The sequence below is a fragment of the Falco cherrug genome, chromosome 13, assembly GCF_023634085.1.
Source record: "Falco cherrug isolate bFalChe1 chromosome 13, bFalChe1.pri, whole genome shotgun sequence".
In the NCBI taxonomy this organism is placed as follows: domain Eukaryota; kingdom Metazoa; phylum Chordata; class Aves; order Falconiformes; family Falconidae; genus Falco; species Falco cherrug.
Window position 1 is genome coordinate 14,184,697 of NC_073709.1, and position 23,673 is coordinate 14,208,369.

The 23,673-nt window shown below is 56.4% G+C and overlaps 2 protein-coding genes across 4 annotated transcripts in view; one reads left to right on the plus strand and one right to left on the minus strand.

Annotated features, from left to right (window-relative positions):
• Positions 1–15: 15 nt before the first annotated feature.
• On the minus strand, positions 16–8,586 carry DLK2 (delta like non-canonical Notch ligand 2). The gene is made up of 5 exons (XM_027805290.2): positions 8,494–8,586; positions 6,838–6,901; positions 4,267–4,397; positions 3,451–3,595; positions 16–2,915 (listed from the first exon to the last, which is right to left on the minus strand). Exons 1-5 carry the CDS (start codon positions 8,564–8,566, stop codon positions 2,141–2,143), a joined length of 1,188 nt encoding a protein of 395 aa, XP_027661091.2. The 5' UTR covers positions 8,567–8,586; the 3' UTR covers positions 16–2,140.
• Positions 8,587–22,064: 13,478 nt separating this feature from the next.
• TJAP1 (tight junction associated protein 1) overlaps positions 22,065–23,673 on the plus strand; it is a 40,105-nt gene continuing 38,496 nt past the window's right edge. For 2 of the 3 annotated variants that reach the window (XM_055725860.1, XM_055725861.1), the window contains exons 1-2: positions 22,065–22,212; positions 23,270–23,344. The gene's annotated coding sequence lies outside the window, so the exon portion shown is untranslated. Of the gene's footprint in view, positions 22,213–22,499; positions 23,345–23,673 lie in introns of those variants that run through there. The other variant, XM_014279882.3, reaches the window with a different exon arrangement.

Consider the following 23,673-nt stretch of genomic DNA (forward strand, 5'->3'; position numbering starts at 1 on the left):
CCCTTTTCCCCCAAGACTCCCTTCCCTGTGAGATACAGGAGTGGTGCCCTCTCTGCCCAAAGACAACCTTACCTCTTCCCTTACTACTTTCAGTGGGCACTGACCTTTCCAAGCCCAGAAAGTCGCACCCAAGGACCTTGCTGCTTTTCCTCATTTACAGTGGAGAAGGCCTTCCCCTGAAGGGCCAGAATGTGATTACATTAAAGGCCTCTAAGGCTAGTTTATTTCAAGACCAGTTTTCCAAGGGAAACTCCCTCCTGCTCCCAGCTACACAAACCCACAGCTGCTTTCAGTTTTAGGATCAGATTGCTCTTCCCATTGGCACCCTTGGACTCAGTCCTGGGTTTTCCCCTTCTCCCCCAAACTCTAAGGCAACATCTAGTGAGTACACACCTTTGCTACACTGTCCTGAGGCAGGTCCCGCTCCTTCCTCTGAGGCTCTGCAGCCAGAGCATGGGGCAGAACAACTCCTATGCCACAATCTGGGTTTGCATTCTTGAGGGAAGTAGTGGTGCTTCATCCAGAAAAAGTGGCTGAGCAGCCTGATCTAACTGGATCTGCTGAGAGCAGGAGGTTGGTGTCCAGAGGTCCCTTGCAAACTACATTATTTTATAATTCTCTGATACACTGTTTCTGCACTTGTATTTGTTTTATTTGATAAAGGTACATCATTCATCCATGTATTAAAAAAATAATCTTTCTGATGAAGCCCCAGTCCCCTTTCCCAGGTCTCCCTCCTGGCTGAATGCTTGTTCCTCTGCTGTCTTCACACCATCCTGAACCCAGCTCTGCAACCCTACAGGAGTAGGGTTTGGGTTATGGGGTTTTCTACCCCACGGTTTAGCCCTCTGTGCCCATGAGGAGGCACAGAAAACCCAGAACCTGGCAGAGACGTGGATTGCTGCACGCCACACACCGGCACAGGCAGACCTAGTACAAAGGCTGAGTGACATGGCCATCTAATGCCTCTTAGCTGTGCTTTAGCGATGGTGAAGAAGGTGGTATTGTGTCTGCTTCCCATGGCCAGCCCAGGCTCAGCAGCCTGCCCTTACATCCATCCACTGTGGGGAGCTTAGCCTTTGTTGTATCAAAAAATGCTACAATGGCTGATGTGGGGGTTGGTACCAGCTGCCTGCCTTGGAGTGACTGGGAGAGGAAAGGAGGATCTGGATCGTGTATTGCTCCTGAACCAGCCACAGCACATCTCCAGCCTTGTCCATCTCATTTCAGCTGCGAGGGCATGTGAGAAGGACCAGCTCAGGCCCAGAGGGGAGCAGACCATGCTCCTCCTTGTCAGCAAACACTGAGGCAGATGTGCATGCTGGAGAGGGGAAGGAGCTCGGTCATTTGTGGCTAGACCAGAAAGGACGGCTCTGTAAAGTGGGGTGAGAAGACCCCTGGATCATCAGGAGGAAAGTACAGCATGTGTTTGTAACCCCAGGTCTGACAGCAAGAGGAGGGGGCATCACCAGGGCAGAAGAAGGGCACAAGGAGACCCCAAATGATCTCCAGAGTCTCTTTGAACTGGCCCACCGAACCTCAAGGCCAGGGAGCAAGGGTGTTGGTTTGCTCGCTCCCTTGGGACATAGCATCTGAACTGACAGCCTCCAGCAACAGCTGGGAGCCACCCCACGCAGTACCAGGACGGGGAGGCCTGTGTGGCCACGACCATCCCCAAGACCTGAGAAGAAACACTCCAACACCAGTGGAAATGAGGACAAAAGCCCTTCCTACAGTCACAGCGAGGAGTTACAAAGGGCCTGGCAGAATGTGGGCTTGCAAGAAGGCTGTGCCCTCCCCGGCACTGCCCGTCCTGTCTCTGAGAGCTTGTGTCAGACGATACGGGCGCTGTGTGGTGTAGGCTGCAGGCGTCACGTCACTGCTCCCCTGCAGAGCTGCCCCAGCGCAGCCCTGCGCTCGGGTGCCCATGGGTGCCCGTGGGTGCTGGCTGCGCCGACAGCTCAGACCCAGGCAGGGCCATCACACCAATGCTCGATGCCCAGGGGTTTTGTTGACGCATTCGCTGCCCTGGGAGCCCTTCCCCACTGCCTAGCTGGTGCCGGCACGGCTCCACAGGGTGCAGTTCGAGGGGTTTGCCAGCATGACGACCTGCCAGGGCCCGGCTCAGAGTCCTCAAAGCTCACAGCTCCGTCGTCTTCCTGGGCTCGATCAGGATGGTGTTGAGCATGCCCACCTGACACTCCTGGTCTTGGAGCTTCCTTGCAGCCTGAGAAGGGCTTTGGCACCAGTTTGATCTCTGACGGCCCCTCTGCCAGTTCCTCAGCATTAGCAGGACAGTGACGAGGACCAGCACCGCCGTCAGCACTCCAAACACCAGCACTGTCACCAGCTGGGCTTCGCTCAGCCCTGAGTCCCTTTGGGTCACCACCTCCTTCACAGAGATTTTCAACAACCCTCCCCCCTCTTTCTCACTGTGGTTGGCCACGCGCCGCCCCGTGACCACGGTCCTGACAGGCTCTGGCTGCGTCACCCCCAGCATCTCACTGGTGGTGCTTTTCACGCTTCCACCATTCTCATGGTTCACAGGGTGGTACGGGGGAGCCCAGGTGGGCTTGGCCACAGAGATCTCGCAGGTTTTGCCAGTGAAACGGTCAGGACACAAGCAGTCATAGTCATTGATGCGGTCGTAGCACTTTGCCCCATTTTTGCACGGCTGGCTGGCACAGTCGTTGATGTTGATGGTGCAGAAACGCCCTTCGAAGCCCACCTGGCACTGGCAGGAGAAACGGTTGATCCCATCGTGGCAGGTGGCACCATTGGCACAGGGACGCATGAGGCAGTCATCCACGTCATTCTCACAGAGAGCTCCCACGAAGCCAGCAAGGCACCGGCAGGTGAAATTGCTGGCAAAGCCGTTTTCGTCTTGACACTGCCCCCCGTTCTTGCATGGAGACCTGCATGGAGAGCGCAAGGGTGGGTCATGGCCCTGGAGAGCAGAGCAAGCAGCTTCCCCCACACCAGGGAGGTAAACACACACAACTGCTCACATGGGCACTGTCTCTCTCCATGGGGGCAGCTATATCAAGAAGACCAGGTAGGAGTTTCTGCCCCACCCCCCAGATGAAAGGCTATGGGACCTCCTCAAAGGCTGTGGCTGTGCACAGGCCCACCACCCACCAGGGAGGGTCTTCAGCCAAAAGATCTGAAGAGGAAACGTGCCCTCCTGATGCTCCCTGAAGGCATGACGGGTGTCAGCTCATCACACCTACAGCAGTGAGGGACAGGAATCTATTCAGATCGCCAAAGAGACCTTGCCCCTATGGGACTCTGCAATCTATGCAGCTAAACCAAGGCCAAAGATGGTTTTTGCTTAACTCTATTAGCACATGGAAATCCACAGATAATGAGCCAAGTTGGGCCACCGCTTGGCAGTGCGTGACCCAAAGCTAATGCGGTCTGTAATCTTGCTCCCTTGCTGCTGTGTCTCACCCTGCCTTCTCACATGGCCCCGTCTTCATCTCACAGTCCTTCCCGTGGAAGCCTTCTGGACACAGGCAGGAATATTCCCCATCTCGATCGTAGATGCATTGAGCCCCGTTTTGGCATGGGGACTGATGTTCGCAGATGTGTATGTCTGAGAGGAAGGAAAAGTGGGGATTAGTGAGAAAAGAGGGGCAAATGTGGCCAATTCGGTTCAAATACAGCCTGTCAAACCCAGTGGGGATGGAGAAATGGCAGGAGCTTCTCCCTCCTCCCCTCCAGTGGGCATCTGCAGCAATGGAAATGCAGTGTCTACGTGGTGTCTCCCAGCTACAGCCCACAACAAGCACAGGCTTAGGGGTGCAGAGAAAGCACATCATCCTGCAAATCTGCACAACATGAAGATGCTGTGCATGCCATCTGCCCAGCCAGTGCAGACCCCGTAGCACAGGGAAGCCTCTGAGGCCAGAGGGGAGTTCACAAAGCTACCTGCTGAAGGCAGGAAGCCCTGGGGGAAGCAGGAGGTGCTGCCCAGAGCCCAGCTGTGTCGGGAAAGGCAATGAGTTCATCTGCTCCGTTTCCTGAGGCTGGCCGGTGTCCTGGCAGCTCTTGCTGTGCAGCCAGGGAGCAGGTGGCGGCAGCCTGACCTCTTCTGCAGGAAGGGGATGGTCCCAGCCATGGCAGCCAAGCAACATCTCATCTCCCAGGCAGCCCAAGCAGCATCACCTGGGCGGCTTCTTGCTACGCTGGCTCACCCGTCCATGCAGGGTGTGCTGGGGCTCTGCCCTCAACAGCGGAGGCTGGGATGTCCAGCCCGTGACTCACCTTTGTCACAGAACTTGCCGGCCCAGCCGGTGTGACAGATACACTGCCAAGGCTGGTGGCACGTCCCATGGAGACAGCCCGGCATACGCACACACTCCTCACAGTACTCGCCCTCCCAGCCTGGATCACACCTGCAGGAGAACAGCACATGGCAGCGTGATAAAACCCAGGCAGGGGCTGTAGAAAAGCTGGCTGCTTGCCGTGCAGGGTTCCCACAGATATGCTGGCACTGAGAATATTTCCCAAAGTCCCCCATGAACCTGCTGGCTCCCCCCTCCAGAGGAGGACAGTACTGGCATCTCATTTCTCCAAGGAAGCAAGTGGACAGAGCAGGAGGAGACTCACCCTCTGCAGCCAGGGAGGGTGAGGGGGCAGAAACAGAGCTCAGCAGCTTCACTTTCAGTGCCCACATCCCACTGCTCTCCTCCAGCCAGCCACTCTGTATACACCCCTGCATTAGCTCAGCAGTTCCTGCACCTCCCTCATCGCACAGCCAGTCTGTCGGGCAGAGAACAGCCCCATGCCTGGCCTTGAACTCTCTGAGGGAAAGGAACAAGAGGCCCCTGAGGCCCATGTGTGTCATTGTGCCCCTCTGCGTTATAACACATGTCATTTTTTCTTCTGAAGTGCACCAGAATCCAGCTGCGAAACCTTGCTTGCCGTGGCTGGCATATGGAATAGACTTATCAGCCAGCTCATGAGGGCAGTATGATAGGAAAACCCACAGCACTCAACGAGCCTTCTGGCCCCAGAAGAGTGGGGCAGTGGCGATGGCTAAGTAAAGCCAGGCTACATTGCTCCGGTGGCTTCCCTCAGACCTGCCAGCTCCAAGGAGGAAAGCAAGTGACAACAAGACAACAACTGCGTGGAGGTGGCACCAGCCACAACAAAAGCTATACGCAAAACAGCACCAAATTAAACCTAACAAAAACAGCGCAGTCTCTAGAGTGAGCAAGTCTCTAGAGTAAGCATTTCCACGGCTGGGGCTCATTTCGGTGTGCCGTGCCGTGGCTGCAGCTTTGCCAGGCTGGTCCAAAGCTGCACTCTCACATCTGGACTGGCTATTGTCACTGCAGGTTGTTCCAAAGCAATGAGGAAAATGGTTAAAAAAATAAATATGTATGTTAGCTGGAGGCTTTCTGATGGGAATGGAAGCGATATCACGTGCCTGATAGCGTTTGGGGAAACGCATTCACATTTCACAGCTTACAGAGGGCTGTGGGCACCCCTAGCCCCAGTACCTGCAGGGAGCAGGTGCCATCAACTCTTCCCCTTCTCTAAAAGGGAGATGGCCAACCTAAAAATTGCCGAGGTGAGGAGGAGGTCAGGTAAGCGGCCAAGTCTCCCTGAGTTTGGGGAGATTTCAATTGGGGTACTGCCAAGCTGCTGAAGTGTTCAGCAAATGCTCTGGAGGCCTGAAATTCGGTGCAGCAACTCGTGTGTGCCTCCACCAGAAAGACCTGCAGCTGGGCCACCCACCACATGGAGAAGTGCATCATCTCTGGCCAGGGCTGCACAGCACCGAGCTCCCCTGACCAGCCACAGCCACCGAAAAGGCACAGGGAGGACCAAGCTCTTTGCAGCTACAACTGGAGGCCCAGCAAAACCAGAGCTGGAAGCTCCCTGACGCAGTGGTCAGTGTGGCTATGGTCACTACAGCCACGTCTGCTCCATTAGGTGAGAACAAGTGACCCAGGTGTGGTGTGACACTGGGGGCTGTGCTGCAAAAGGGGCTGAGCATGCCCCAGCGAGGAGATCGGTGCGGGGGGCAGTCTGTCCCCTTGCAACACGGGTGTTTGGGCCAGCCTGCTCCTCCTGGGGCTGCCCTGCAGGATGGAGGCTCTGGGTGGCCCTACAGTGTCCAGGGCCGTGGCAGCCCAAGGCAGCCACGTGGTTGCTTCCCAGGCTGAAGTGCAGGGTCAGGCTCTGAGCTTGCACCTGCAGGATCTGGGCACCAGCTGGAGCTGGGATGCCAGGGATCACACACACACTGCTGCAACTAGCTTGCCAGCGCTCTATGAAAACACTCGGAGATACCCACCACAGCTCAGGCTTCTGAGAGGTGACCCCTGCTGCCCTGAAGCATTTATGTGCAGACTGGCAGCTCTTCTCTTCCACACCCCCAGGGAGAGCAACCACATCTCAACCGGTGAGGAAGCCAAGTAAGCTGGCTGACCCCCAAGCCTGCCCTGCTGCCTGATGACCTTCCCCATCGCATCTGAGCCTGAAGGCTGCCTCCCATCACCCAGGCATGGCCAGGCTGTCCTAAGCTCCAGCCTAGACAAAAAGGGCTCAGCAGAATTACATTGGTCAGTGTGTGGCGAGGGGGACCCTGGAAGAACTGAAGGAAAGGCTGGAGGGGACCAACAAGAAGGTGAGGGATCAAAATCTCCTGCTCCAGAAGGTGTCAGGTGAAAAGAGAGCAGTCATCGGTTCCAGGTGTGGGTGAACGGAGGAGGAGGCATCTCTTCAATGTGGGGCAGGGGTGAGGGCACTGAAGACACAGCATCAAGGGAGGGAGAGCATTTACGGTCAGGGCAGCAGGAGCAGGGAGCCAAGGACGAGCCATACCTGCACTTCCCATCCTGGTCACAGCAGCCGTGGGCAAGATTACAGCGCTCACTGCAGTCATCACCTACAAGGCACGAGATGGGTAGAGTTGAGTTAAACAGAGACCATAGATGACTCCAGATCTGCTTGTGGCCCTGCTGGCTCACAGCTTTTTTTTTTCTTTCCTAAGCGCCGCCCTTCCCTAGAACTGTAAGGCAGGGGACCTTCCTTTCAGTGGCTGGATGCCACAGGAGAGATGAGGATTTTGCAGTGACCCAAGAAACAGTAACACTGCCTTTATTGAGAAATGGGACTGCTTCAAAACTACCTGATCTCTGATCATCTTTCCCACCCTCCCTCTGCTGCCTCCTTTAGACCTGGGGCCCTTCATGGCAAGAGCTGGGGTCACCTGTGCATTAAGGCGACCTGTGTAATAGGGCCTGACCCACCTGGAATCTTGCTCCCACAGTTGTCCAGCAAGCATGGTGGGAAAGGTCAGGGCCAGGTACTGTGAGGGGCACAAAGGGAACAAGGATGGAAATGGAAGGAATGGCTCTTTATCTCCCAGCATGTCCCCATCCCCAGGGACAGCTTTTGGCATGGAGCAGTCTGGCTGGGCTCCTGCCCTCCACCAGGACTCAGCTGCCAGCACTCCTCCTCCAGTGCAGGGAGGCAGGATTGGGCATCGCATGGAGCCAGGTATCCAGTTCTGTTTATTTATTTAGAAGCCACAGAAGCTGTAACTGAGCCATGGCTTTGCCATGCCACTTCTCATCTTCCACTTGGCGCTGGTCTGCTTTCTCTAGCCAGGTCTCCCCTTTCATCTCCACCTTCCCCTCTCCTCCATCACTCGCTTGTATCTTAGCCCCACAGGGAGCTGGGTCACTCAGGCTCCGTGGGCAGTAGAGGCAGAGCAAATGTCAGGAGGCAGGGGGTTTCTCCAGAAGCCCAGCATAATCCCAGGAGATGAACACCCTTACCCGACTGAGCCCTGCCATCCCGGCCCGGGGCTCGTTAAAGCCCCCACACCAAGAGATGCGTTCAGGCTTTCCCCAAGCTGCATGATGTGCTGCCTAGGAGGCGAGCAGGGGGAAAAATCCCCCATGCATGCATTTTTGCTACAGTGAGGCAGAAGGTCCCACTGCTCAGGATAACAGCCTCCCAAAACAAGCCACCATGGAGTTGGAGCAGCATCCTGGGACTTCTCAGTGCAAGCCTGAGTATCATCGCCTTTCCTTTTTGTAACCATCTCTCCTGGCAGATGGCTTTGGGAATTCATTGCTTATCCGGAGCTAGGGGAGCACAAACTAATCTTTGGGAAGGGATTTTCTCTCATGGGATCCAGAATTAGCTGTTCAGTTTTGGGATCTTCTTTTCCCTTGCCCTGCCTTTCTGAACAGGCTCATCAGTTCAGAGACCCATTCACCCAGACAGAACAGCGGGACTTCTCACTGCCCACCTGATCAGGCACTGCCACCCCCATGGGCACCACAGCAAGGGTCTCTACCATTGCTACCTGTCACCCCCCAGGTGCTGGATGACTGAGTAGCACTTTCTGGTCTTCCAGGTCAGGCCAGCTCTATTTTGCATGGAAAACTGAGGAGACTTCAGCAACGCCAAGGACAGGTTTGGAAAGACAGATATGAAAGAGAAGGACACGTGTCTACAGAGACTCACCTTGGGCAAGCTGGTGATGGGCCAAGAGTATCCAAACCAAGGACATGAGCTGGAGACAGAAGCTCCTGAGCATGGTCAGCGTGGCCCCACCGAGATGAACACCTACGGAGAGAAAAAGAGCAAGCTCAGAAAAAAAACCCTGGCTCACAACGCAGCTTCACTTCACGCATCTCTTCCTCTCTGCTACCTGGGAGTTTTGAGTTGAAACATCCAGTTTTGTACAGACTTGTCACCACACTCCTCTCTGTCCTTCCAGACTCCTTCCTCTAAGGCAACATTGGAGCACTAAGAATCAAAAAGCCTTTTAAAATGCGTATACAGGAGAACCAAGTGTGCACACTCAATCCTGAGTGTGCAATAGCTGAGGCTGTTACACCACATCTTGGAGTAGCTGCCCCTCCTAGCTGCCATCAAGAGAGCAGAAGCCTCCAGAAATACCAGCCCAGCTGTGGGGACCTTCATCTTCCTTCCCTAGGCCTGGGGGGCTTGAGCTTTGTGTTAAACAAGGTCCCTCCTGTACAAATTCGAATGAATAGGTGGTTGAGTCTTTTTGCAGCACCCAGGCTGCTTTTCAAGCCTTTCAGGAGGGCAGGGAATGAGGTAGATCTAGTCGACGAGCAGGCAGTCAACAGCAGCCCTATTTCATTTTCCAAGCAAGGAAGCGAAGCGATAGGCACCAGACCTGGGCTGCAGCCCGGGCAGGAAGGGCAAACACGCAGCTCTCACGAGGTCCTTTTCCTCGGCTGTCCTGCAGAGAGCCCTGTCAGCCCAGGGTTCCTGCACCCATCTATTTTCCGACCGCCTCCTGCCCTCGTGAAGTAGCATTACTTTCCAAAAACGCTTCATTCCCTCCCAGCCTTCTGGGGTTGTTAAGGGCAGGAAATTCGAGGGTGATATCATAAATATATCACTATAATGAGATGGGAGGGGTTAAACGGTTCTGCTAGGAGCGTGGTGAAGGTATGGAGCAGGCTCCATCCAGCCGCGTGGGTGTGATGGACAGGGGCCATGCCACTTTCAGCTTGACTCTTCATCTTGGGAAGGTTGTGTTGGGTTGATAGTTGCATGAAAGACTTCTCAAATGGAGAGAGAAGTCCTGCCACCCACCCGCATGAACACATCCACTGCAGGAAGAGGTTTTGGGGTCCCTGCTAAGGGCTTCACCTGCCTGGACCAGACAAAATAGCCCACAAAAGCAATGACGTTGCTCGAAGCATCTCTCCAGCATCACCAACAAGGGATGCAGCATTTTCGGAGGCTACAGGATGTTCCTGTCACTGCCCCAGCGTGGACTGCAGCATCCTCCCTCCCCACGGTCCCCTTGTCACCATGCCTGCAGGACCCTCCTTTGCCTCCTGCCCCAAGACGCTGGGCAGTGGCGAACAGCTGCTGCATTTCAGGGAAGGATGAAGCAATTCCTGTGAAACTTATAAAATAATTTAGGGCTGAACAGTTGGTATCCTGTTCCTTCAGGGCTGCGAGGAGCTCACCATCCGCCCCCCACATGTCATTGCACAGGTCGTTTGCCCCGTGGCTCCCCGCAGCCGCCCCACCGGAGGTGCAGCCGCCCCACCAGCGCTGTTCCCAGCTCCCCCCAGGGGGCTGCCCCGCACCCCGGCAAGGCGCCGGGGGCATCTCGGGGGACAGCCGGTGCCAGGGGGAGGGGGAGCAGCACCCGGGCAGGCCTGGCTTTGGGTCGCAGGGACACAGCGGGGGGACGTGCCCCCGTCCCGCTCCTCCGCTACCGCCCGGCAGGCTGGGGGCCACCAGCCCCTCAGGAGCTGCGGGCTATTAGGGACGCCCCCGGAGGCTATTAACCTGCACCTCGGCGGTATTAGGGACCTCCGTACGGATGGGGGCTACCAGGGACAACCCCAGGAGGGGGCTATCGGGGTCCCCTCCGGGCTGGGGGTCCGGGGTGGAAACCTGGAGGATACCGCGCCGCTGCGGATCGCCGCTCTCGCCCCCCCCCCCTCCCCACCCCCCCGCGGCTTCGGGACCACCCCAAGCTCCCAGTGCCTCCCGGAGGGGCACGGCCACGGGGGTGCCCGCCTGCTCCCCCCCGTCCCGTCCCCCGGAGGGGGTCGTTCGGCTGAGCCCCGCATCGCCCCGGCCTCACCGGTCCCCCCCCTCGCGGTCGAGGCGGCAGCTGGGGGAGGCCGGGGGAGGAGGGCTGCCCGTCCCCGCCGCCCCAGCCCCCCTGCTCACCTCGGCGACGCGGTGGGTCGTGGGGCTACCGCGGTGCGCGGCGGCGGGGGGCGGCCATGCCCGGCGCGGCGGCGGCGGGGCTGGGGAGGCGCGGGGCTGCGGAGGGAGCTGCCGCCGCGTGTGCCGCGCCGCTCCGCCCGCCGCCGCCGCCGCCGTGCAGCCCCGGCCGCCTGCCAGCGGCTGCGTGTGCCTGCACATCCCCGCTCCCTCCCCGGGACATCCCGCCTCCCGCCGCCCCAAACCGCAGGCAGCCCCCGGCCCGGCCCGGCCCGCCCTGCCCGCTCACCCCTGCCCTGCTCCCGCCGCCGCGGGCGGGGGCCCGGCACGGCCCCACGCGGGTCCGCCCGCCCCGGGGGTGGGCGGGGGGGCTGCGTCTGCGAGGGGTCACCGCTCCCGTCCCGCCGCGGCGGCCCGCAGGGCATGGAGGAGTGCCCCGGGCTAGGGGTGGCCCCCCGATGTGCGGCCCTGCTGGGAGACCCCCGCCCGGGGCTGGGGGGGCTGCAGCGGCGGCCCCCCTCGCGGTTGCAGACACACGCGTGGGCAGGGGCCGGGGGCTGCTGCTGCGGGACGCCGCAGAGCACCGCGCCTGGCAGCCTGGTTCCTCTCAGAGATAGTGCGGGATGATCCGAGCCCTCATTTCACCCAGATTATCCGACACAAGTGAAGGTGCCTCCTGCGGCCTCTCTCTGCCGGCTTCGGGGGCCGCTGACACAGCTCCGCGGGCAAGCCGTGGGGTCAGGAAGCCCCATCTTAAAGCAGAGATGCAACGTGGGGTGGTGACCCCACACGAAAGAAGCCATCCGGCAAGGCTGTGGGGCCCGGCACTTGTCTCACTGCTACTCACAAGCCGTAGACACCAGCACCTCAGTCAATGACAGGGTGACAGCCCTGAGGTAAGGGCTGGGCCGTCACATCTTCAGAAGGAACAGCTGCCCGCTCGCCTCCTCACCTTGCATAGCCTTTCTGCTGCTTGACAAGATTGCATCTGTCACCTTCAAAGGTCTTAGCAATCCTTAATTAGATTACAAGTCCCCCTCAGCCAGCCCTCTTCTACCCCTGCACCCCATGAGTTTTGCTATTTTCCACCAGGAAGGAAGAACTGTGCCCTACTGGCACTTATATGGATGCTTCCACATCCCATTTCATCTCACCAGACAAAGCTCAACCCATGGGTGCTCTCACCTTCTCCAGTCCCCCCTCTGCAGTTCCCGACAGCCCTGCCAGCACCATGCGCCCTGCGGCAGCCACAGATGGCACTGCCAGCCCCCGCACCCTGGCACAGCCCGACAGCCAGCAGCCCATCAAGGCCCAGCTCTCCGCCAGCTCTGACTGCAGACCCCTGCTTGCTCCATCCTCAGCAGGCCTGGACAGCGCAACCCCACTGAGCAATAACATGGGACCCTCCCACCCTGCCCACCGCCACGGGAGGTGACCCCTTCCTGCCCCTTTCCTGCTCTCTTATCAGCCAGGAGCACTGTTCCTTTCCCTGCCTGCCTCCTCCTGTCTCCGTTGCCCCACCTAACTGTTCCAATGTCCCTGAGGGCCAAGGAGGTCCAAACCTCCTGCTGCTCACAGGCTGTTCCATCAGCTCCTCAGGTATTTATGGGACAGGCTTGCACCAGCTCTGTTCTGAGATGCTTCCTGTGGTTCTCCATCCATTCTCATCCCCCAGTCCTTCACGTCCAGTTCAGCCTGCTTCTGAGTCCTGGTTTGCACCATATTCTGGGGTTTATGCCATATCTGGGGCTTACAGCAAAAGGGAGAGGGGGAGGCTGAGGGCAAAGCACGGCTCCTGGTATTTGGCTAAAAAATAGATAACCTCTCCTTCAGTCACCGATGCTTTAGGACCTGGAAGGATCCACCTTTCTCCTCTGACCCCCACAACACCCTGCTTTGCACTCTTGGCTCTTCCAGTCATTGGGGTTGGAGGCCAAGTTTGTACTGGCGGTGCCTCCAATGCTGAGTGTAGGCTGCTTAGACTCACCCTCACCTCCTCCTTGAAATCCTACTGCCTGCACTGACTGTTTGAGGTACGACACCACGTCCCGCAACATCCTCACCTGCTCTCGCACTCCTCTGCTGGGACCTGACCTGGTCCCGACCACACTGCGCTGCAACACCATTGCACAACCATGCCTAGGTGCTCTTAAACCCCTTTGGTTAAACGTGCCCAAGAAAACCCTCTGGGTGCTGTGTGCGCATTTGAACAGGCAGGTAGGAGGGTGCTTGCTGAGGGGTCCCTGCGCACTTTGATATCGGTAAGTATCGATGACTACACACGAGCGCTGCAGGAGAGGGAGACGGGGTTAGGTTGCAGTCACGGAGCAGGACACGTGGCTCTCCCTGTGCCGCTTCTCTCAGAGGTGAGAGCTGTGGTGTGGAGCGAGGGCTGTCCGGGCTGAGGAGGTAAAGGTTGTTGCTGGAGACCTGAATGCTGAGGCAGGGGAAGGGAGAACAGAAACCCGGGTGGGATTTCAGAGGGGGGGAAATGGGCATGTTCGAGGAAATGAGGTTTGGTTTTGCACATGAGTATCACAGACAGAAGCAGGCAGGGATGGGTGGGAGTGAAAAAAGTGGGTACAGAGGAGGGGGCAGGGACCAGAAGGGAACCCCAAGCACTGTGGACCTTGGGCACCCTCCTCACTCAACAGTGAAGGCCTCCTGTCCCACCCCCCACCGCAGTCCCAAGTCCCAGTCTTGCTCTGGCAGCCCCTGGGCTGCCCAGGGTGATTCAAACAGAGCAGCTCTATTTGCGGACCTAAGAAATGGGTGTTGAGGAGGGTATTCCTGCACTTGGCTTAGACCCTGCTCTACTGGGCTCTGATCCCTGCCGTGCCATCCCTAGAGGCGTCTCGGATGGAACAGCTGCTGGGGCAGAATTAGGAAGGATTTTTTCCTAGCCATAAGAGTCCCTCCACTGCTTTTCCTTCTGATGAAGGAAATCCCACAAAACAGAGACATGGGGTGGGAACAGGAATGACCCATCACTATAGTCTCTCCCTCCGATGTCTGCTGGCTGCAGGCTCCCTTCCCTGCCATCCTTCCAATGCACCATCACTGCTCCCAGACAGAGGGAGGAATTACCTGTCAAAACCAGCTGGAGCTGCTTCCCTTTCTTCCAGTGTCTGGAACCTGCACCTTGGAGGCAGCCGGACATCAGGGGTGAGGAGCAGGTGCTGGGCTGAGGGAACAGGTGATGTCGCCTCTTCTCCTCCACCAAGGAGCCTTCCCTGGAGCAAGAAGAGAAAGAAACTCTTCCCTGTGCAGAAGCCCAGAGAAACTCACCCCTTCCTGCCCACTCTAATCCCTCGAGGGAGGCAAAGGAGTGGCACAAAGCAGCTGGAGAAAGACTGCAAACACCTCTGAGCTGCCAACTCAAATGATCATCCTCTCCCACAGCTCTCACTCTGGGTCACCCTCTCCGCCTTACGCACGGCACCAGCCCGGGGTCTCTGGGTTAAAACAAATGTTCTCCCCCCATCCCACCCCCCTTGCTTTTCCCATTCCACCCCAGCCCACAACAAACATCAGCAGCTCGCTGGCCCTGCAGCCATGTAACCCAACCCTGGCCATTGTTCCCCCTTCCCCAAGGTCTATATTTGACTCTGCGGCAGCACCGTGGCTGTGCGTGCATGCGTGTGTGTGTGTGTGTGTGTGCGCGCGCTCCCTGCACACGCACGCTCCGATATTTGTTCAGAGCCTCATTCCCCAGATGCCCGGGATTACTTAGAAATAGCTTCCATGGGCAGTAGGTGTTTGTGCCTGCAGCAGGGAAGTGGAGGGGGTGGGTAAAAGAGAAGGGAGAGGGTGAAAGTCAAAGGTGGAAAACCTCCTGGCTCTTCCCTCCCAATTTGCACCGTCTCTGCGGAGCGTGGCCGGGTTGACAGATGACAACACATACACTCAACAGCAGGACTGGCGGCAGATCTGGGGAATGATGGAGAAAATGCCAAGCTGTGGTCTTGATGAATCCATCCTGTGTCACCCTGCCCTAAGTTTTGTTCTCTGGTGGCACAAGTACAGTTCAGCCTCCAAAAGCCCTTCAGACCTTCCTAGGTCTGGTGGCTGAGGCCACCAGGAATGGCACTGGGGAGGGAAATACCTAATTCCCTTAGCCTGGTGGCTTTGCAAGGGAAGGGGTGCCTCAGCATATGGGGGCTGCCCTGGGATTCACCCTCTGTTTCAGTACTGCATTAAGGGTAGCCACCCTGGGCTACCCTGGGATGTATTTTGTGTTTTCCCAAAGCCTCCAGGAATGCTGCCCAAGCCCAGTGTCACATTCCCTGTGACCCTGGAGTCCCTGAGAACACTGCCTAGGCTTGGCATGAGCCTCTTTTATTTGCATCCTTTGTGGCTTGCCAGGACACACGGCAAAATCAGAAATAAGTGCAGTGAAAACAAACAAGAGGAAGGATCGCCTTTATCCTAAACACTGATGATCTGGGGAAGTCACTGCCACTGGGTAACAAGAAAAGGCATTAATTTAAAAAATGATTAGACATTTATATAGATAGTGAGAATAAATAGGAATGAAGTCCAAAGAGCTGCAAACCCTCTTGCTCCAGGGCACTGAAGATGAGCTCTTAGGTAATAGAGTAAGGAGCAGCTTTCCACAAGGGCAGGTTCTTCAGTACTTTTGTGCAGAGCAATGCTTGTACCTTCCCCTGAGCTGTGCAGAGCCGGCCCTGGGAGGGGAAGGATGCTGGGTATGAGCAGGCTCCATCCATCCTTACCCACTGGACAGGGGCGTGGCCCAGCATCACCAAGCCCAAGGGAGGATGGACTGTATGGGTGCTGCAGTGGTGCCTCGGGAGGTGATTCCTGGATGTTCAGAGCCAAGTGTCAGCCCCCATCCAAGCCTCTGACTGCCAGCTTGCCTCACCTCCACTCCACGCCAGTGTGGGGGGTCCCTCATCATCATCGGGGCTGCTGCTTCCTGAGGGGTGTCCGTACCCTGCACTGGCCTCCAGGAGCTGCTCCGTTGGGACTAGCTAAAATTTGACTGTCTGCTGGGCTGCTCCAATAAAACAGATCCTCGGAGTGTAGGAGAGTGTATGTGTCATAATAGACTTGAGTTCGGTACCTGGCAGCCTCCAAACTTGCTGTGAGGAGCTGAGAAAGTAAGCTTAAAGTCATACATTATATTTATATTGAGATACAGATTCCCTGAATCCACCCTCAGTACTTTTGTCCAAGACAGGACAGAATCATCAGCAAAACAAAAAAAGAAAAAAAAGGAAAAAAGAAAGATGAAATACTGGAGTCAAAAGAAATTAAATTTGAAGAGGGAGGGAAAGAGGTGGAGGTATATATGGAGGGCGGCTAGAGAAAAGGTGTTTAACCTTGCTCTCCCACAGCTCAAAAGACTGAGTCATCCCCCTTCAAAAAACCCCATTGAGAAGGTGTAAGTTTCTTGTTTTGCCCTGTAATTTCTGATTTCCCTCCATGTGTGTGTGACAGCTAATTTCAGGGCTCTCCAAGGACATAAGACTTCAGGGGGTGTACCTGTTCCCCCCAGCTGCTTTCCGCTGCCAGGAGGAGGTCTGGAAGGACCGGAGTGGGAAGGAGATGTGTGCCAGGCTTTCCCTTTTCTGGCACACACCCACAGGTGCCTCGAAGCCCACCTCCAGCCATCCCTTCTCCCTTTCCCTTTCCAGCTGGCAGCTCTAGCAATGAAACCTCTTAATCTCACCAGGAGTGTGCAAGCATTTAATGGGAGTCTCTTGAAGCAAATGTTTTGAGCTTCCTTGGTGCTTGCCCCTGAGCTTGCTCCTGGGTATTTACAGAGGTTGGCATCTCCTGGTGTTTGCAGCAAAACCTGGCAGGAGAGCCTGTTGCAGTGAATTTCAAGGTCATTTTACAAAACTGCGGCCTGTGCTTAGAAAGGCTTGAACCCCGGGTGCAGAGGAGAGGAGTCCATAATTAGCAGCCCCAGGGGATGTGGATGAGTGTTGGAGGGGAGGCTAATTGCAGACTGACTGGCTCCTTGGCCTTCAGCAGCTCCCGTGAAGCAGAGAAGCAGTGTGCTCAGCCAAGCACCAAGCGTGTCCTAGGGAAAGGTAATTCCTCCCTGGCCTGCCTGGACCCGTCCCTATAAACAACGAGAGCTGCACAGGGAGAGCAGTGCTGCAGATTTCACAAAATAAAAAAAGTCTCTGTGAGCTGCAGACATGCGCTAGGCACGCAGAAGGGCTCCTCGAGAGACGACACACAGCCACGTGCCTCTACCCGAAAGAGCCAGCGAGTCCCTGCTCTGCCCTCAGAGGGCTTTGGGGGATCAGCTCCTTCCCCCCAGCCCTGCACCCTGGCAAAGTGCTGTCCCAGCACCTGGGCATGCAGTGTCCTCCCCCGCACATGGGCTCTGCCCCACACGCGGACGAAGCCCCATCTGCCTGCGCACGCTGGGGTGAGCCGGCGTCATGCCTAACCCCTCCACCACCTCCCCATGCACTCTGGTGAGACATCCTCCCCCTTCCTTTCCACATACTTTTAACTCAGTTCATTTCAAACACTTTATTAGCATGACAAGCTAAACAAGTTTTGACAAAGGGGAAGGAAGCAGAGCTCCTTGAGTCTCGGTTGGAGGCTGACACTGTGACTCCAGCCTTTGCTTCCCGTGGGGAAATTTCACCTTGCATTGGAGCAGCTGTCCTGCTCATTGGGCACATGTGCCATTTCTCTCCACTCCTTCACCAGGCTGAATCGCTGGCACGGGAGGGTGGCTGCCCTTCAGTCTCTGTGGCATGGCAGCACCCATGCTGGATTGAGCACCCACTGGGGCGAAGGCTTTACGGGGAGTGCTGGCAGGGCACAGGCAAGGCTGCTGGGAGGAGAAACCGTGCAGTGCTGGGGCAGCTCCTCCTGCAGGGACCTCACCCCAGGGAGCAGTGGTAGCTGTGGTGTGGGTCCCAGCTGGGAACTGGCTTTTTCTGGCAGAATACCCTGTATAAGGTCACAGCCTGGTACCTGGTCCCTTGCGGAGCCCTGGAACCACGTAGAGTAAGAGTTGGAGGCAGCTGTGCAGGGCTCAGTGCAAGAGCTGGGATCAGTTCACCAGGTGAGCATGGCATGGAGCTGGTTATGAGCAGAAATGAAGGGGATGCCACAACCAAATACTTCAGGCCAGAAGACCCCAGCTTCTGCTGCCTGCCCCCAGCAGTGATGCTGCCAGTGCAAATTGAGTGCAGAGAATACAAATCCACTGCTGCCAGGCTCTGTGCTCCCTGCGCCACGATTAAATTCTGCACTAGGGACCAGGCAAGAGGCAAGAGCAAGATGTTGCTGCACTATTTCATGGCTAGTTAGAAATGGCCAGTAGGGGTCACTGATATCTATTTATTTTATTCTATTTTTATACATATGCATTTATAAATATACAAAAAAATGCATAGGCAGCAATTGTAATGAGGAAGTGTTGATGTGCAATGTATTAAGTATAGGATCCCCAAGGTCGGGCGAAAGTGCCCCTACATATGTCTGAAATACCAGCGGTAGCTGTGCATCCCTCTCTGCTCAAACCCCGTGATGGTGTGAAACCACCAAGCTGTGCCAAATGCCAGAGTACTGTGACGGTGGGTCTGTCATTGTTCTCCGGTTCTGCCTTCATCCTGTATTGGCAAAGATGCTTTGAGAGAGATTCAAGAGATTCAGAGATTCAGGCCTTGGGGGCAGGATATTGTGCCTGCTTGTCTTTTTGTGCAGTGCCCAGCACAATTACATCCCAACCGTGATGGGTGCCTTTAGGCAGTCCCATAAGACAAACAGCACTTTGGATTGGGATGGGTCAGAACACTGCTGTTCTTCTTCATCCACTGTTGCTGGGGACCCTGACAGCAAAGTGTTTGCCTGAGAAAAAACTCCAGGAGTTTTTTGAGGGTTGCATGTTTGTGTTAAAATTGAGCCCCAACCCACACTCTTATGTAGCGGGATGGACTGAATTATACACATGTTTGTTGTTAGCAACTGTTTTACTGGTGGGTTGTATTTTTCTGGTAGGTGCATGCTCCAGGCATACTGGCAGGATGTGTTTGGCTGTCCAATTCTGCATCCACAGACTTGTTTGGCTGTCCTACGCTGGCAGTGCTTCACTGATCTTATTGTTCCCCAGGTGCTGTTGGTTTTGGGTGCTGAGCTCCTCGTGTACCGGCATATACCAGAGTGCAAGCTCTGCTCAAAATACATCTTGGGTTTTTTGGTATTGGTGGGCTCAGACCATCCAAGAAACCTCTTCTGCCTCTGAGGGTTTCCCAGCTGAGGTCCATTGGGGAATCCTCTGTGCAGCTGGAGTCAGAGAAGTAGTGGAGGAGGTAATTGTTTCTTAGGAGTCCCTTCAGGAGTGCTGCACCCCATGCTGGAGGATATGGGACTTCACGCAACTCTCGGGCAGGTGTCAGCTCCGAGCTGGTCACCAAAGTGTGGTCTGGCACCCACCATCTTCCCTGCTTGACCTGCATTGGTGGGGAACTTGAGAAGACCAAGGCTGCACTGCCTTCTCCTGGTGGGGAGACATTATTTCTGGCATCTACCTCTCCGCTAGCCAAGACCGTAGGCACTTCAGAGGGATTTGTCCCTCCACAGGGTGGCACCTGCCCCTCCAGGGGTTCCTTTTATACAGTTACAGGGGTCTATATAAAGTGCTGCCAGCTGGAAAGTATTTTGAAGAGATTCCTCCCTGCTCTTCACTAAGGGTCATAAATTCAGATGGTATTTGAGAGAATCTCAAATGTACTTCCAGGACTGTTTGCTGAAGGCTTTACATCCGCCAGAGGCCCTTAAAATAAAAGGATTATTGGGAGTCAAGTGTTAGATTACCTGGTGCTTGTTAATTGAACTTCAGAGGCTTTAGTGAGCAACTGGCTCTAGCAGGGAGCAGCACTTTGGTATTAATGGTGTTATATAAATGAATATAATGTAACCTAACGTCATGCTTCCGCATCATGTCACATCTCTGGGCGCAGGGCAGCGGTGAGTCCAGCTAACAAGCATACCGGATACAGGAAAAGGCAGGGTGGATATGAGTGGAGAGGGAGAGGGACTGGGAATCCAAGGCCTTTGGGATCCGATGGAGGAGTGGTTTTTGGTGCTCAGAGCAGGTGACTGGTGTTCAGGCATCACGAGTTCGGTTCCTGCCTCCCCTTTGGGTCTCTGACCTTGGGATTTGATTTTGAGAGGAGTTGAGCTTAATGGAAGCAGTAAATGCCGAGACCATCTGAAAATCACTCTCTTCTTCCTGTGGGGCTTACTTCACCTAGGCTTGCAAAAAGCTTGAAGATCCTACTCTGACAGGTCACCAAAAGAAAGCAAAGGACTCTAATCATTGCTGCCATCAGTGCACACCCACGGAAACCTGAACAGGCCACAACTGTGAAGGCTCCAAGGCAGCAAGGCCTGGTGGAAATGAGAAACCTCATCAGCTATGAAAATTTCATCAGCTGGCGCGGTGGAAGCAAGAATCTGGAAGTGCAGAGCAGATGGGCAGCCTGGATTCTTGGAGCCATTGTCCTTCTGCTTGTTATCTGACTCCAGCACAGGGAGGATTTGGAGAATTTATGGGGGCACAAGTACCGAAGGCTTTCTTGAAATATCCCTGGCTGACGCGTGGCGTGGTGCAGACGGCACTTGCTGTGTGTGCAGCAGACGTTTTTGCACAATATTCCCAAGGTCATGGAAGAAGGGTCCTGCTGAGCACCTGTCTTTTATTGTGTAAGAGGGGGCACCACTTGGGCAGAGTTTCCAGTGCTGTGAGCCTGGTACTACCTGAATGCAAATCTGAAGGCTTAATAAACGTAGGACATTGAGGAACATCATCCAAATACTATCAGGACGTTTCCCAACCGTGCAAATTTCCTCTGGACTAGGCTCCATTATTTATCATGTGAATAATCAACTCAGGAGGTGTTTATAAAAGAAATGTTAATAGGGAAGGGGAGCAGAGGGTGAGTGTATGTGCCAGGCACAAGAGGCAATGGACAAAGTACCTGTGTGAGCTCAGAGTGGAATAAATGGGGCAATTTGGTTCAAAATTAAAATATATTGACTTTTTCAAGTCCCAAGGCTAGAACAACAGATGGAAGGCTTTGCAAATAAAGGCCAAAGCACATTACAAAACTGTGTCCAGGTTTGACTAGCTGCTATCTGCCTTTGACTGGTACATGTTGTACTCTGCCCCTCTCCTTTAAGAAGCAGGCAGTTATCCTTGGGGGTTTAGGTGGGCTTTCCCATTTATTCCTCTTCCTCCTTCTCCACCTGGCCCCACAGATGGGATACTTCCCTAGTGACAGGTTGTGCTATGCCCCAGACTGTCATGATGTTTCTCACAAGCTGAATCACGTAACAAGGGAAAGGAGCGGGTCCTGGACACTGGCTCCCAGTGAATTGTCCTGGCTGGCAAAGACCTGAACAGAGCAGATCACCTGCCATTACTGTGAGCCCATTTTGGGTCCTGACTGCACCCACGGGCTCCAAAAATACATGTTTGGGGTTTTTTTCCTCCTGTCATCTTCATCAGCTCAGGGGTTTAGCTGCCTCTTTGTAGGGTCTGCTCTCAACTGCATAACCTCGGAGGCAGCCTGCAAGGTGACCAAGGGCTGGAGCAGCCAGGAGCAAAGGCAGGAGCAGGTTCTGCATCCTTCCCAGCCAGGCCAGAGGCCTCTGCCAGGCCACGCAGCGCCTCGGCCCACCCCGCCTCGTTCCGTGCATTTGCAGACACCTCCGCCGGGCCACCTTCCCCCCGAGGGCACACAGGTGGCGGTCTGCTGGCCCACCCCTGCGCCGTGCCCTCGGAGGTACTTTTTGAACAGGCGTGTCTCACCAGGGAGACGTACTGAACGCGAACGTCCACGCAGCGCCCCGCGGGGGGGCCGCGGCCGCAGGCCTCTCCCCGGCAGGGCCGCGCGAACGCCTCAGGGCAGCGCCGGCGGGGAAGGGGCCCGCGCAGCCAGGCAAGGCTGTCCCGGGTGGAACCGAACCTACACGGAGCCGCCACCGCCGCCTGCTACCCGTGGCCCCGGGCCCCACCAGACCGCAGAGGGCAAGCGGGGCCGGCCGGCACGGGGGCAGCGCCGGTGGAGAAACACCGTTCGCCTCGACCCCTCCTGAGGGGAGGGCACCGGCACCGTCCCCGGCACCGTCCCCGGCACCGTCCCCCCCGCCGCTGCCGCTCGAGTTTGCTCGTCCTGCCCCCCACCCCCGCGCGCGCCGTTGGTTTCGTCCCGTCGCCCCTCTCCCCCGCCCCTCCCCTCGCGTTGCCGCGGTGACGGGGGAGACGCACCGCGCGCCCGCCGCCGCGCCTGGCCCCGCCCCTCCCGTGCTGCCCGATGACGCAGCTGCGCTGCGGCGTGGGGATTCCGCCGGATTACCCGGCGTGCCCCGCGGCAAAATGGCGGCCTGAAGCGAGAGCGTGGGGCCGGGCCGAGCGGGGCCAAAGTTTGGGGCGGGCCCGAGGCGGGGCTGAACCGGGGCAGAACCGGCCGCAAAGTCGTTGGGACCCCGGGCGGAGCCGAGCCCGACCGGGTCAGAGCCGGGCTGGGGCTCCGGGGGCGGGGAGCGGGAGCGCGACCGGCTGGGGACCGAGCCCGGGCCCGGGCGGGGGCCCCTGCGCCCCCGGGCCTCGCCGGCCTTCCCGGGCGGCCTTGGGGCCGGCGCCCTGCGAGCGGGGGGCTCTCCCTGTCCCCGTGTGTGGCTCGGGGCCGGGAGGACGTGTCGAGTCCCTCGAGGACAGCGGGTCCGGGTGGGTCGCACCGTGGGCAGGGGGAGTCAGCCAGGCGGGGTGGGTGGCAGATGGGGACCGGGGGCGGCAGGGCGGGAGGGCCACAGCCTCTGCCTCGGGGAAAGGGCCGTTCCCGTGGGGGAGGGTGGTAATGCCATCGCCTTAGCAATCAATGCGTTAGGGAGCTCTCTCTCCCCGTGGGAGACCTGGGGCAGGGGAGCAGAGCAGGCAGGGAAGCTGCAGGCCGAGCCGGGTCCACGCAGGGTGTAGCCTTGCCTGGGTGATGGAGGGGTAGGTAGTGTAGGGGACAAGAAAGCAGTATCTGTGCAGGGAGCATTGCTGGAGTAGGAACTGCAAAGTGGCACAAGTCTAGGCCAGCATGTGTGTTAAAGAACCAGAGTTTTAAGTGACAAGAGGCAGAGTTGGAAGGGAGCGAGGGGTGCTCCCCTGGTGCCAAACCTGTCAGGGGGGAATGGGAAATTATCTCCCAGGCTGGACACCCTCTGTAGTGCAAGGAATGCTTCCTACTATGGAATTAGTGAGCAGCCCCTGGGAATATGAGAAGAGTTTAAAAGAAAAACAGGTGAACAATAAATATGGAACTGCACCTGGCTCTGGGCTTGAGCACACTGCCTGTAGCAGAGTAAATGATCAAGTGCGAATAAATGCATTTTTAGATGGGCAGGAGATTGCATTGGTAGGCATCAGGGTGTGCAAATGATATGCAAGTCTGGCAAGGCTGAGAATGACCTAGATCTGAGAGATGCCAGGTGGATGTTGTCCGCTGAAAAGAATCATCCATCACACAGATAGTTCTGTGCCAGCGAAAGCTTTTCAGAGGTACGCATCTCTGTTTTACAGATTCAGAGAAGGAACTGGGATAAAGGGCCTACGTAAGAGGAAGCAATGAATCCTTGTTGAAGCATCAGACAGCAGGTAAGAAAGACAGAAATGAGCTGATGCTGAGTCAGGCCGTGTTCTTTTTGGTCCCACTACTTGAATTTTTTTGAGAATATGTGAACCACACATCTGAAAAACTGTCCCTCTCTGTGGCATTTTCTGTATCGTAGTAGGCCTGCATTGCCTGAATTGAGAGGCCAGGTTGTGAATGAAATGAGAGTGACCCTGAAAATTTCAGTAAGAGCTCCTGAGAAGTTCAAGCAGAGATGTAAGCCAGTGCTCTTTATGTGCTATCCAGAGAAACAGTCTAAAGTCTGTTCTGTCAGTGCTGAAGTAGCTGTGTTCTCTGTAATCACGAGAGGTCT